Source organism: Xenopus laevis, chromosome 5S (assembly GCF_017654675.1).
Source record: "Xenopus laevis strain J_2021 chromosome 5S, Xenopus_laevis_v10.1, whole genome shotgun sequence".
In the NCBI taxonomy this organism is placed as follows: domain Eukaryota; kingdom Metazoa; phylum Chordata; class Amphibia; order Anura; family Pipidae; genus Xenopus; species Xenopus laevis.
This window is the reverse complement of record NC_054380.1, coordinates 43,961,933-43,977,026: the sequence shown is the minus strand read 5'-3', so window position 1 is coordinate 43,977,026 and position 15,094 is coordinate 43,961,933. Positions and strand designations below refer to the sequence as shown.

Here is a 15,094-nt window from a genome sequence, read left to right as displayed (position 1 = left end):
TCTAGCGAATTTAGTTAATAGTCTTACGCTTAAAAGTCAATTTGAATCGGGCGGGTACATATAGGTCATATAGATGTCTTTATTAGAGATGTTGGTTAAAATGCTTGAAGTGGCCACTTCAAAATAAAGATGAGAGATCCTCTAATGCCCTAGTTATGAGCCTACCCTAAAACAAATGTCGCATGCCTCTCAAATTGGTTACAAAAAATTGTTAACACAAAAAAGTTAGGACTTTTGAAGGCAATCCGGCTTTAAAAAATGTAAAAACGCCAGCATTTTTTACAACTTTTATGAGTTTCTGGCATACAGGATATGATGTCACTGACATAAGATTGAGGAGGATGAAGCTTCATCTTATCAGTTTGCCTGGTCTAAGGTGGCGAAGGAAACTCTGGCGAAAGGGGTAACGTTCTGTAAAATTTGCACTTTAGTGAATTTGTGGAATAATGATTGTTCGACTGAGCGAAAATTCGCCTGGTGATAAAGCATGAAACTGCATTATCGACAGTCTCTTTCGCAAGCAATTTGTCCTCTGCGCCTGTTAGTAAATTGGCGATGTCCCGCCAAACATCTTAAGGTGGCCATAGACGTAGAGATCCACTCGTTTGGCGATGTCACCAATCGAGCGGATCTCTCCCCGATATGCCCACATTGAATGGGCGATATCGGGCTTATCCGATTGTGGGCCCTAGGGCCCAACGGCCCACAGATGCAGCCGCGATCCCACAGGATTTTTTAACCTGCCCAATCAAGATCTGGCTGACTTTCGGCCAGATATAGATCGGGGAAGCCCGTCAGATGGCCCCACACACTGGCCAATAAGCTGCCGACGCGGTCTTTCGGCAGCTTTTATTGTCCCGTGTATGTGGGCCTTTACTAAAGATTCTTGCACAGAAAACTACTGTATATTTAACACAGGACAAGTATTAATCTGCATAGTTGTACAAACGCACCAATGCTGCAGTTAAATTGATATCTCTAGGGTTGCCACCTGTCTGGTTTTGACCTGGACAGCCTGGATTTCAGAAGGGCTGTCTGGGTCAAATATGCCTGCCCAGGGAAAGGATTCCCATTGATATGGCGCTCTGCCAATCACCAGGACACCTTTCATATTGCAAATACAAGAAAACATCAAGTCTTTGGGTAAAATGAGACTAGCTGCACTACACTACAGAGTATAGAATATCTTCAGCTTTACTTTTCTTTTGAAGGAGAACTAAACCCTAAAAATGAATATGGCTAAAAATGCCATATTTATATAATGAACTTGTTGCACCAGCCTAAAATTTTAGCCTGTCAATAGCAGCAGGATTTCAAACCTGTCCCAGGGGGTCACCATCTTGGAAAGTATCTGCGACACTCACATGCTCAGTTGGCTCTGAGCAGCTGTTGAGAAGCTTAGCTTAGGGGTCATCACTAATTATCAAGCAGAAATGAGGTTGGCCTGTAATATAAGATGATTCTATAGGGCTGATTATTAAATTCTGATGTTAGTTGTACTGGTTTCTATGATGCCATGTAGTGATTATCTGTATTAATTACTAATCAGCCTTTATTGTGGCTATAGGAGCATCTTTAGAGGCACATATCTTCCCTGCTAAAGGGATGTGCTTGCCTTGGACTGGTATAGAAGCCCAAAACATAATTCACATTCTAGCTACTTCTTCAGTTAAGCTTTAGTTCTCCTTTAACTGGGTAGCAAACCTTATACGGTTAAAGTCAGTTTTATTAAGTGAACGAGCAGACATCAAAGCATAAACCAAAGACTGCTCCTAGTATAAAAGTATGTGTTTGTAAAGGGAGATTTATCCTTGTTATACACAGCAGAAAGTGATATAACAATGTTATAGCGTCATTTATTATGTCCTGGATGAGGCAATTTCAAAACTGTTCTGTATGTTACACTCACATACATTAACATAATTTCATGAAAATACTGTCACAAATATAACCATATTAAAGAAATCTGTAACCTAAAAAACAAAACCCCCTCAAAAGTATATATACACAAGAAAAGTGTTGCGGATTTCTTAGGATATTTTATACTGCTGTTTCGGTTACACAAATACAATTAGTTGAAAAAAAGAAACACCAAGCCCATCAATTTTCGACCTCGTATGACTACATAAAACCTGCCTAACTGATGAATCTAAAGAAAGCAAACAACCTGCCTAACTGATGAATCTAAAGAAAGCAAACAACCCTTCTGAACAGGGCTGTGGAGTTCCCACATAAATCTTTTGACTCCGGAAGTTTATGGTACTTCCGACTCCAACTCCAACAGTAACACCAAAAACTGAAAGTGGATCAAAGTAATTAAAATATAATGTACTGTTGCTTTGCACCGGTACAACTGGTGTGTTTGCTTCATTGCATATTGTATTTTTTATTGTAATTTAAAGTTATGAGAAGTCGGAGTTGAATACCCAAAATTGCCTCTGACTCAAAGATGGCAATTGAACCAGTCCCTAGATCAACTTGTACTGAGAACTAATTTCAATAACCTTGTATTTACTCACTTGCTAAAAAAAGCCATCCAATGCCTTCTTGAAGCTTTCTAATGTATCTGGCAGTAAAACGGATTCAATTAGAGAATTCCACAACTTCACAGCTCTAACTGTACAAACCAGTTTTTAAGATTACTTTCTAGATCTTCAAATCATTTCCATATCTTTTTTACATATGTAATCTATATGTTCAACGTGTATTTGACCAAACAAGTCTGTTTTGTATTAGCAGAATAGCAAGATCCAAGAGACAAGAAAATATTTGTTGTACAGGAAGTCCAGGAGGCTTATGCTTCCTTGTAACATATATCCATATAAATGGAGCACATTGATGTGAACAGCTTCAAACACTGCTTACTGAGGTCACATGTCCCACAAAATCTTATGTATTATAAGAAAAAAAAACTCGCTACTTAAAATTTGAGGATATAACTAGGAACTGCAGAATTTTGTAACCTTTATAAAAGCACTTCTGTGCAGCCTTGTGTTATTATATAATAATGGCAACTTCTAATATCCTTATATTTTACAGTAGAGGCACATTGTCACCTATATAAGTTAGGATCAGAGAAAAGTTACTGACATTTTCCTCTGTGTTTTATGACACGAGCAAACAAATACCTGCTGATCATCCGGTGTCCAGATTCCACAGGTGATTTGACTTTCCAAGTTTATCTCTGATGACCAGTGTCTCTGACCGCTCACAGAGCCCACCAGCACAAATCCATCTCTGTAGGAAATCAGTGCTTGTGTCCCATCATGGCTCCATGTAAAGTCGCTAACCTTTTATTAAAAAACAAAAAAAAACTGTTTTCTGCAATTTACCAAAAATGGAGTGGGAAAATGAGATATGGTTAAAGCAGAAATTAAGTAAACAGGGGGTTCTGAAACTGCGACTAGAACATACTACCCCAGCTGTCAAGCTTTTTGTTTCTAAGTGACTTGTAAGGACAAGACCTACAACATTATTTATAATAAATAAGATGCAATTTAAGAAGCAAAACTGTTACCAACAGGCAACTATTCTCAAAGGAGAAGGAAAGTGATGTTACACTTGGGGGTGCCAGTGCTCCTTTCAACAGAAACTTGCACCAGCCCAGGGTTCTTCCATAGAGCACCACAGAGTGGTCATCTTCCTACTTCCTCTGTCTTTTCACAGCTGAGCATGCACAGTAGAACAAAACACAGGAAGTTTGAACGGAGAAGTGAAGAAGAGGATCGCTATGTGGGGCTTGCTGGAATAGCCCTGTGCCGGTGAAGGTTTCTGCTGATAGGAGCACCGGCCCAGGGTGTCAGGTAAGTAAATACAATCACTTAGGGGCACCCCCAAGTGTAAATGACATTCCTTCTCCATTAAAGAGATACTGCTATGAACTATAGGGATTTTCAGGACTGGGAGCAAAGATTTCCTGTGGGTGACAAAGTGATCTGTCTGTCATTGACCTTATCTTATGGCTGATTAACATTTACTTCACTGCTGAAGGAATGCATGTGACTGATTTGTAGAAGTTTAAAACAGATATGGGTGCTTAATAAAGTAGATAGGTAGAATAGGTGGAATAATAGATTAAAGTATGTAAAGAAAAGAGACTAGGAGTATAGAGGTTGAGTGAGGAGAGGAAGAAAATAGTACTGATTGTGGGCCCCTGGTCTAAGGTTTTTTGGTGGGCCCGTGGTCTAAGGTTTTCTGGTGGGCCCCTGGTGTCCCAGTCCGACACTGAACTTTAAACTTCAATATTAGAAAAATTATCATAAATAGAAAGTAATTGAAAAAGTCTTAATTTCTGGCAAACTATCTGAAAACAATTTAACTGCAACAAAAAGTGTTGGATGGTGAACAACCCCTTTAATTTAGCGGGTTGAAGTTCAGTTAGTGCAGCCAATATTATTTCTAAGAGCCAAGGCAGATATCTGGTTTGATCAAGGTACTGACACCAATATTATAGCGCTGTAAAATTGCTAATTTACCTGGTGACTCAACTTTACAATATGATTTTGTATACACATTGACAGATTTGTGAAGGGATGAGAACAGGCTATTATGCTTTATTATGCTTACCTGTGCTCCCCGATCATTGACTAGTTCCACAGACCATCGACCTTCATATTGAATCCACACAAATATCCCTCCATCTGCATCACAGGTTGCCAGCTTTTGAAATGGTTCGTTCCATCTCACTAGCACCACCTGGAAACCAGCACAAATAAGACTTACCAACAATATCAATCACTTTGTACACAAGCTTAGCATTTCTTTTTATGCTTCATTACCACCAAATGTAATGTTTTAAGTATAAGCAAAGTCATCTATTTATCACAGTGCAAATTTCCCTGGTCCAGTTGGCATCAAATAAAGCTAAATAACTCTTGTACAAACAATAAAAAAATGACAGATGGTATTGTGGTTTAGGTTTAGAACAATATTTTATTTGTATCTGGACAAAACATTTCTGCAAATTTTTACATAAATTTAATAAATAGCCTTCTCTTGTTACAGTAACCATGTGGAGCAGTATAGATGAATAATAATTCTATAAAATAAATATTCCTCCCAAAATTTCGGCAACAATTGGGCTTCTTTTGCCAATGGTCAATTCTATCAGGATGCCACCCCCTCATGTGCCCAGTTGCTCAAAAATCTTTTGCAGTATGTCCCAGTTGTCACAGAATTAAACACTACGGGGGTTAGTATTAAACACCGAATGGTAATAACTCAAAAAATTTGAATTTTTCTAGATTCATTATGGAGTGTCATACGCGAGAATTCATATGCACTATTTGGATTTGGGGGTCTCTGTATGCAACATAGTTTGGTAAATCTATGCATATTGGGCATCAAACTGTTTAGTAGACCCCCGGCATTCATATATAGGATGCTTTATGCTGGTAATGATACATGGGCGATATGATGCTGGAAAGTTGAAGCTTTGAGGCAATTTTCAGATATTTCACCACAACTGACAATTTTAGGAAAGCCTTGCAACTCAGTAGTTTGGATCAGAAAGACATGAGTACCCATTTTAGATTTGGTAGAATGTGCACTTTCCAAAAATATATGGTTTTGGGTGGTAAACATATATTTCTGTGTTTTTACCCCACAAAAAATGCAGTCAATGTGTTTATTTTTCATTAGCTGAAGTTACCCACAGGACTATTTGTATGCGCTAACTTAATTTTGGGGCCTCTAAATGCCAGATACTTAGGTAATTATATGCACAACAGGCACCAAACTGTTTGGAGGACCCCTGGCAATAATATTTAGGGTGCTTTTTCTTGGTATATAATGATACATGGGCAGTATGATGCTGGAAAGTTGAAGATTTGAGGCAATTTTCAGATATTTCACCAAAACCGACAATTTTGGGAAAGTCTTGCAACTCAGTAGTTTGGAGCAGAAAGGCAGGGGTACCCATTTTAGATTCGGTAGAATGTGTACTTTACAAAAATATATGGTTTTGGGGGTAAACTTTTTTTCAGGGTTTTTATCCCACAACATAAATGCAGTAAATGTATTGATTTTTTCAGTAGCTGAAGTAAAGTCCTGGACAATTTGTATGTGCTAACTTCATATTAGGGTCTCTAAATGCCAGATACTTTGGTAAACCTATGCACAATGGGCATCAAACTGTTCAGTGGACCCCTGGCAATCATATTCAGGGTGCTTTTTCTTGGTACTTAATACAGTGCGGGATATGTGGAGCAGCAAAATAAAACATTTGAAGTGATTTTTCTGAATTTTGATACATTTTTATAAAAACGACTACGTTCAGACAAGCTTTGATGTTTGGTAGTAGAGAGACATAGTTACTCATTTTGGAATCAGTAGAATGTGTACTTTTCAAAAATATATGGTTTTCTGGGGGAATCTAAAGTATGCCGTTTTCTGCCTTAGTGCTTTCAAAATTCGGTTATATACTGCCGGGAGTTTTTGCTCTCACTAAAACTATACATATCTGGCACGTTTGAGAGAGATGAGGCTTTCCAAAACAGTTGGATTTTCCAATATTTGTCTGGTAAAAAATCATATATTGTGAAAAATAGGAATTTTTAATTTTTTTTGGTATTTAATGATGGAAATGTTTTTGCAGAGGTGGAAATTCATGAAAACTTGTTTTCAAAAACATCTGGCATTTCGCGTAAACAAAATGTGAAATTCTGCTGGAACTTAAAGGGTTAAAATACATATATCAAAACAAATCACTGTGTCAATCCAAAGAGTTGAACACATCAAACTGATGTTAAACTGATCAAACGTTTGATAAAGAGCCAGGATGTGGCTTGAAACGTAACTGTATCTTCTGGTCGTAACCAAGAAACTTTGTAGACATCCAGTCACTCCAGCCTTTATACATTAGATTTTTGGCTAACTAACTATATTAGAAATATTTTTTTATTTTGCCCTATTTACCAAGCTTTTATTTTTACACTGAACTGCTCCTTCAATGTCATATTGTTTAATGTTAGAAGAAAAAAAAACTGAGAAAAAAATGCCTCCATTTAACACTTTGAAGAGCTTTACACATATCTATGAAGGTTGTCATTCATCTAGGTCATGATATAAAGTATCAGAGAAACTGGACTGGACACTTAAAACTAATGACCAGCCCACTGGTTACACATACATACATACACTGAGAAGCAGGGTCGGAACTAGAAGTAGGCAGAAGATGCACGTGCTTGGGTGCAAAGGTGAACAGGCGATGAGCACATACCTCTTCTCCCTGTCTGCCCCATGTTCCTGAAGTGAAGAGGACTTCTTTTGTGCTCCTGCCACCCACCACACTGGCAGCAATTGAGCATGTGCACAATGACATGCGCATATGCCATAGGTGGGGGTGGGTTGATGAATGTGCTTTGCCTTGGATGCTCAAGCAACTTGCCGTGGCCCTGCTGATAAGCCTCTGTATAAGAAGCTGCTCCTTATCACACAACCTAACAGCCTACAGATGGGGGAATTATTTAAAGGAGCATGTTATATTCCAGCTACTGACAATTTGGCCTAAGCTTTTTGCACTTCCATAACATTTTCCCAATGGTTTAGGTATGGCATCTGTTGTCTAAAAGACCATTATCCAGAAAATGCCAAACTACAGCATTGCTCCCATAGCTTTTAGAGGTTATATTATCATAAAGGTTTGGCAAGCTTATTTACCATATGCCATTATTCAATAATTACCATGTCACTTTGTCCACACGTGCATTCAGCAGTTGAACATATATTCCCATAGTACACCCATCCATCCGTATTGTTATTGCTTAAAGCATGGAAGGATTATTAATTCAGACAATGTTTTGCACAGAAACAAACCAGGACGTACAGATTAATATCACGTAAAAAAAAAAATACTATAGCTGGTAAATAGGCCGGCTCATAGAGTTGATATAAGTAACTGATGAAACATAAGAATTATTTAGAAAGAGGGACAGTTCAAACCACATAAAAACCTGTGATGGGAAACAAGATCTGGCGTGGGTATGAAAACTTTTTACTGTTCCATAATTTATGGTGTAGCAAATAGTTAAAATAACAACACAGGTCTGAAGTATAACGAATGGCAGCAAATATAAAGGCTCAATGGCTTTCACATATCTGTCCAAATTTCAAAACCCACCAGCACTCCCTGGCCTCTCCGGTAGAAGCTGGCCCGGTGCACAGTTGGAAGGGATCGGCAACCCTTAATGTAGCACATTTAGCAAGAAGAAAACCGGCACTCAGAGCTCAATGCATGCGGGCAAAGCCCTGCGTGTTTATTGCAACGTTACGTAACGTTGCAATAAACACGCAGGGCTTTGCCCGCATGCATTGAGCTCTGAGTGCCGGTTTTCTTCTTGCTAAACGTTTCACATATCTGTTGCATTGGCAGACTGATTTTTTTTACTGAAAGCCTAGGTTTTTTTTTCCAGATGGATCCAAACATAAAGAACATAGCTGTGTCATGGCACTAATATTATACTGACTTTTCCAATTTACTCAGATGATGTTCCCTAATGCTTCACTCTAATACCTTGTGCTTTTATCACAGCTTTGCTCTTGTACTCACAGCATCACTAGTACCGCATTTCTTTATTCTGTTCTCTGGGTAGCATCCTAATTACCCATGCACTAGAGGAGGCACCAGACACTGATTAACAGCACTAGAGCTTTCTCCAACACCACATATAATGTAAGTCTGCATTCTTAAACAGCAGGAGGAAAGGTCTAACATACAGAGTCAATTATCAGAGATGTGATTTTACAGTTAAAAGGAAGAGGAAGCAGAAGTCCACAACATTGTCAGTGTTTCATGACATTAAGTATTCTTAATGCCTTCATTCTCCAAGCTTCTTTTGTTCACTGATAAGGGGAAAAAATCTAGTTATTGCTATTGTTACTTTATATAGAGCCAACATGTTACACGGAGATTGTTTATTAATCACATTAGTCCTTGTATTAGTTCAGAATTTTATGTCCTGAGTATCCACTTAGGGCTATTCCACACGGGGAGATAGCGACGCGTTTGCGGTCGCGGCGACAAAGCGCCGCGACAGTCGCCGCGACCGGCGCAGGCGACAGTTTTGTATGGGCGCCTATGTAAAAACGCCTGTGCTAACCACACGAGGCGATGCGCTTTTCAACAGTCGCCTGAAAATGCCTCGCCAGGCTTTTTCAGGCGACTGTTGAAAAGCGCATCGCCTCGTGTGGTTAGCACAGGCGTTTTTACATAGGCGCCCATACAAAACTGTCGCCTGCGCCGGTCGCCGCGACCGCAAACGCGTCGCTATCTCCCCGTGTGGACTAGCCCTTACAGGCACACACGAACAAATGTTAATATCATCAGAAGCCAATGATCATGCCTGTATGATTTTGTTGTGTGTGGGGAAACCACAGAAGTTCATGATGACATGTACAGGACTTGATGGACATGCCTCACTTTCAACCTCTGCTGTGCAGCATTGTAGCATTCACATAGGTCCTAGTCAGAATCAGTTCCAGCAATGCTAACCACCTCCACTGTCCAAAATAAAGTGGACCAAATGCATTTACAGGTATGGATTCCATAAACCCTTAAGTCACAATGTTTACACAATGCCACACATTTAACCCAAATGCAGCACAGATTATATAATTGTGATCGAAAACCTTGTGTTGGGAGTTATTTAGACTTAAAGTGATACTGACACGTTCCTATAAAAATAGGAAAGTAAATTCAAATAGGAGGACAGAAGGACAATATGCAGGATGACTGCTAATGTGCAATTTATTGCTTATTCCCAGCCTGACTGAAACCCCTCAGCAAGATGTCTTAATGGTGTCGGAGGGTCGCCGTTTCTAAGGTTCTGGGGGCGGCTTTGGGGAGGTTTTAGCTGCTTATAGTTTGCGTGCAGCTTCTATTCACCGATACCGACATGTTCCTATTTTTATAGGAACGTGTCAATATCACTTTAAGGCAGTGATCCCCAACCAGTAGCTCGTGAGCAACATGTTGCTCTCCAACCCCTTGGATGTTGCTCCCATTGGCCTCAAAGCAGGTGCTTATTTTTGAATTTCAGGCTTGGAGGCAAATTTTGGTTGCATAAAAAATGTACTGCCAAACAGAGCCTCAATGTAGGTTGACAATCCACATAGGGGCTAACAAATGGGCAATTACAGCACTTATTTAGCAAGAACTAACTAAATAGCAAGAACATTTTTCTTGCTAGTGTTGCTCCCCAACTAATTTTACTTCTGAATGTTGCTCACGGGTTCAAAAGGTTGGGGATCAGTGCTTTAAGGGATAGTTTCAATAAACTTACCAAAGATAATTAATGAGATTGAATTAGATTGATTCTGAGCAAACGTGATTGCCTAAAACATTTTTTTGGAATAAAAAGTAAAGCCTGGGGATACTCAGTCCTCCAATAGAATGAGAAGACAATCTTTTGGAGGTCTAATACTTATTACCTGAATGCTACAGTTTTTAGAAAAGCAATAGTTGCTAGGAAACTGCTAAGAATCCTGGAGAGTCCCCCACTCCATCTTTGATATATAAATGTGTTTTATGTATTCGGTGTAATTTAATATTTTTTACACATTCTGTTGATATTTAATAACAAACTCTAAGGGGCAAATTCACTAAGATTCGTAGTTGCGCCAGGCGTAACTTCGCCGCATTTCGCCACACTTCGCCAGGCGTAGTTTCGCCAGCGCTTCGCAAATTCACTAAAATCCGAAGTTGCGCTCAGGGGTAGCGTAAGGTTGCGAAGTTGCGCTAGCGTTGATTCGCTAAGTAAAGCGAAGTTACGCTAGCGAAGGCTAATTTGCATACGGCGCGAAATTCAAATTTCAATGGAGGAATACGTATCAGCACTACAAATGCCTAGAAAACCTTCAGATCATCAAATAAAAAATTTATTTTGCCCTACACATGTGCCCACTGTCTAGGTAAGTTGCCATGAGTCAGGAAATGTAGGGGGGAAGGAGGGGAGCCCCAAAAAAATTTTCGATCTTTTTCAGCCTATCACCCATAATGTAGAAAACACGCCAGCGTTTTTTGGGACTTAGAAAAAATTTTGACTTGTTTTGAAGCAATCCCTATCTACTCTATTGCGCTTCGCCTGGTCTGAGGTGGCGAAGGAAGTCTAGCGTAAAAGGTAGCGTTCAGTACACTGCGCGCGTTAGTGAATTTGCGTAGTTACGTCGCTAGCGAAACTTCGCCAGGCGTAAGGGTGTGAAGTAACACTAGCGAAACTATGCCAGCGTTCTTTAGTGAATTTGCGCAGTAACGAAAATGCCAAATGCTAACGAAGTAACGCTAGCGTTCGGCGCTTCGGCGCTTAGTGAATTTGCCCCATAATGTAGAAAACAAGCCAGCGTTTTTTGGGACTTAGAAAATTTTTTGACTTTTTTGGAAAAAAATCCCTATCTACTCTATTGCGCTTCGCCAGGTCTGAGGTGGCGAAGGAAGTCTAGCGTAAAAGGTAGCGTTCAGTACACTGCGCGCGTTAGTGAATTTGCGTAGTTACGTCGCTATCGAAACTTCGCCAGGCGTAAGGGTGCGAAGTAACACTAGCGAAACTACGCCAGCGTCCGTTAGTGAATTTGCGCAGTAACGAAAATGACAAACTCTAGCAAAGTAACGCTAGTGTTCGGCGCTTCGGCGCTTAGTGAATTTGCCCCTAAGTCTTCTGGCTGAAAAGCTACTGTTATTGTATAATTACCCCCTTTTTGAAGATGTACTTATATTCAAGCTATGACATAAAGTATTATATTGGAAATGTTGGTAATAAATAATAGCGTTGACAGGCAGAGACATTGCACCCCATGTATAGGAATCATCTTATTTAAGCAAATGCTATACAGGTGAAAATCACTATATCAAAAATGACTATATCATTATATCAAAATGACTATACCATTGGCCTAAAGGGCTCTTCACAGGCATTTTTCCCTGCAGTGAATGTCTCCTGATTTCCACTGCAGAAGAAATGTAGCCCTTTTGTGCAGCTGAATTGTGGCCATGGTAAAAAAAACAAAACCCTATTTAGTTTTTATTTAAGGGGGCAAACAATTATCCATTTATTAATACCTCCCAACTGTCCTGTGTTCTCAGAGCCGGGCCAACCCGGGCAGGCGCCCTAGGCAACCTGGCCGGGCACGGCGCCGGCTTCGTGTGCGCTCAATCGCGCATGCGTGAAACTCCGCACCGGCGCGCATGCGCGAGACTACGCGCTGGCGCGCATGCGCGAAAATACACACCGGCGTGCAATCGCATTTCAAACAAATTACCGGCGCCAGTCAGGGAGACAAAGGACCGGACACGGGGTAGGCGACAGAGCAGGTACGTGCCTGGCGCCCCCTCAGCTTTGCGCCCTAGGCACGTGCCTACTCTGCCTACCCCTAGTTCCGGCCTTGTGTGTTCTGCAGGACAGTCAGCTCAGCCAGCAGTCCCGGGTTTGTAACTGAAATGCCCCAAGTTTCTCTTTCATCTACTGCACTGACACTAGAAAAATATACAACATTTTGGAAAGGTAATTACTGATACTGCGCAGCTGCACATTGATACATTTGTAACAATTTAAGATATGCAAAGAAACTGTTGTAACTATTTAAGATAATCAGGACTCGGGAGAACTTCATTAACAAAACTGTTCTAACACATAATACATGGCCCTAAAACTTCCATAAATGTGTTCAAACTTTCATAACCTGGCAAATTTATAAAAATGGACATGGTAATGGTTCTTTCAGTGCCTGCTCCTCTATAATACGGTGTAGATTAAATAGCTACTTATTAAATTGACCCATGTATGTGCTGGTATGTCTGTAACAGTAAAATTAGATTTTAAGGCCAAAGGCACACACAGATTGAGGCTGGGGAGCTTTCACCATTTATTTTGCCTGTGAACCACACAAACTCAACTCACACAAACTTGAGCTTGTGTGGGTCACAGGTAGAACAAATGGAGTAAGCACCCTAGCCAAAATCTACATGTGTATGTTCTCAATTCTCTACTTTCTGTACTTTGGACGTTGCCTTATGTCTAGGGGACTAAGCACCACAAGAAAAAATACAAGGGTTAGTGCAGCTGTATACTTTATTTTATTGCTTTAATATACACTGGGCTGTGCCCTGCTGATGTGCTTCCCTCCACTGTTCCGTGGTTCTGCACTGACTGGCACAGCATTAACCTGTGGGCAGACACATGGTGCCAAAAACAAATTAAACCTCACCTACATTCTCTTTATTCCTATGGGATGAACTCTAGCGTTCAACCATTGATAAATACATTTCTAAGAATACCATAGGAATGAATAGACAGTGGGAGAGTATTCCGAGGGAAGTTCTTTCACATTTTGATAAATCTGCCCCATAGAGTAGAAACTACGCATTTTGAACCTTTCTTTTCTCAGAAGAAACACAGATAGAGAGAAGCCGAGCACAGCCCAGTGAACCATTGGCCTAAGCCCCACTAGAGACACAATTGATATTGTTGCCATTCTGCTTAAGAGATGGGATAACCAGTAGCCCAATCTCACGTGAGCCTGCAGATTTTTTTTAGACAGAGGAGAACCTGCACAGAGACACCAAGCTTCTTTTGCTTCAAGAAGACATAACTTTATTAAAAAAAATGACTGTCTCATATTGACATTCACAGTCCATTTCTTTGAGTAACTGAACAAGGTATAAACCTTCTGTGTGGTAGCAGCCACTGCTACATATTCAGCCTTACAGGAAGACAACCGTGGGTTGTTTCTTTGGTTTTAAAGAAATCAGTGCACCATTCCTGATAGACTAAAACAATATCCTGTTGTGCTTCTTCTGTCATTTAGGTCTAAGGCCCAACTAGCATCACTATATGCCTCAAGTTTTAATTTCTCCTTACATTTTCTGTAGCTGAATTCAAAATCAATAGTACCTTTCCCAGCATATCTGGCTTTGTATGTTTCAGATCCATCTGCATTGCTGTTTATTGCACAGACCCATCTACCCACCACTGCATTTTTACCTTCTGGTAGAGTGTCAGTGTGAACATATCATTCTCTTTTAGTGAAAATATTTCATCTTTCATTGCATTAAGCCATACCTGTGACTGGGGTGAATCTATGGCTTCTCTAAAGGTTTGTGGTACATCATGTGCTCTGTATCAGTAGTCAATATTTGTCAGTATCTGATCATTACAATCTGACTTTAAAACATAGTCATCTAAGTACTGAGGGGCATTTCTGTCCCTTTTGGGATATCTTGTACAATGTCTGTCCTTATTTGGCCATAATCATTGGCCTCTGCACTCTCAACTTTAGCTACTGGGGCCTCCCTGGACTGGGTTTAATATAGGGCATACACACCTTTCCCTATAAGTGTTATCATCAGCATCTAACACATCAGTTTGAGTTTTTCTCCCAGTTAGCATGTAGTATGGATTTGCCTTAAACAATTATTAAAACACCTGCTGCGAATCATAGCAGCAGTCATTACTGTATATGTCCATAACTCTTTTGGCAATTTACAAGTATCATACACCTTGCCATCTCAAATAGTGTTCTCCAATTTCTCTCAGCAGTCCCATTTTGATGGGGTGAGTAAGGTGCTGAGGTCTCATGTCAAATACTCTTAACAGATATGAATGATGAACAAGCTCTGTAAAATGTGTTCCAATATGTCAGCTCTATAAAATTCAGGCAAATAATAATGTACAATAAATAACAGGGGATCTATAATAGACTTCAGGGTGCACTGCAATTCAGCAAATGTTTCTAAATGAATGTAGGTGTTGTTCTTATGCAAGTGCAAGCATGTCACACTCAAACTACTTGGATTTGTGACTCACACAACTCTAACCAACCTAAAAAACTATATAAAGTGTCAGAGTTGTTCTAAAAAAAAACTACTCACAAGAAAGATATACAACCAAGTAAAAAAAGAAGTAGTTCTGTAGTCAAAGAAGAGAAGCAATGTCATGCAAATCACCTATTCTAACTGCCTTCTGAGATATCACAACAAACAACTGGAACATTTTTCTTTATAATGCTTCTTTAATTTGCAAGTCTCCACCTTTGTGGGGGTTTATAATCAAACTAGAAATTTGAAGAGACCTTAATGCCTTTTGGTCCTGTATATAATATCAGA

At 39.9% G+C, this 15,094-nt stretch overlaps 1 protein-coding gene across 2 annotated transcripts in view; it reads right to left on the bottom strand.

Annotated features, from left to right (window-relative positions):
- The window catches only part of tulp4.S (TUB like protein 4 S homeolog), a 73,065-nt gene that overhangs the window by 21,772 nt on the left and 36,199 nt on the right, over window positions 1-15,094 (bottom strand). For both annotated transcript variants that reach the window (XM_018265262.2, XM_018265260.2), the window contains exons 3-4: window positions 4,567-4,695; window positions 3,129-3,290 (exon numbers count right to left, since the gene is read on the bottom strand). In XM_018265262.2, the coding sequence (XP_018120751.1) occupies window positions 3,129-3,290; window positions 4,567-4,695 (291 nt within the window). The remainder of the gene's footprint in view (window positions 1-3,128; window positions 3,291-4,566; window positions 4,696-15,094) is intronic.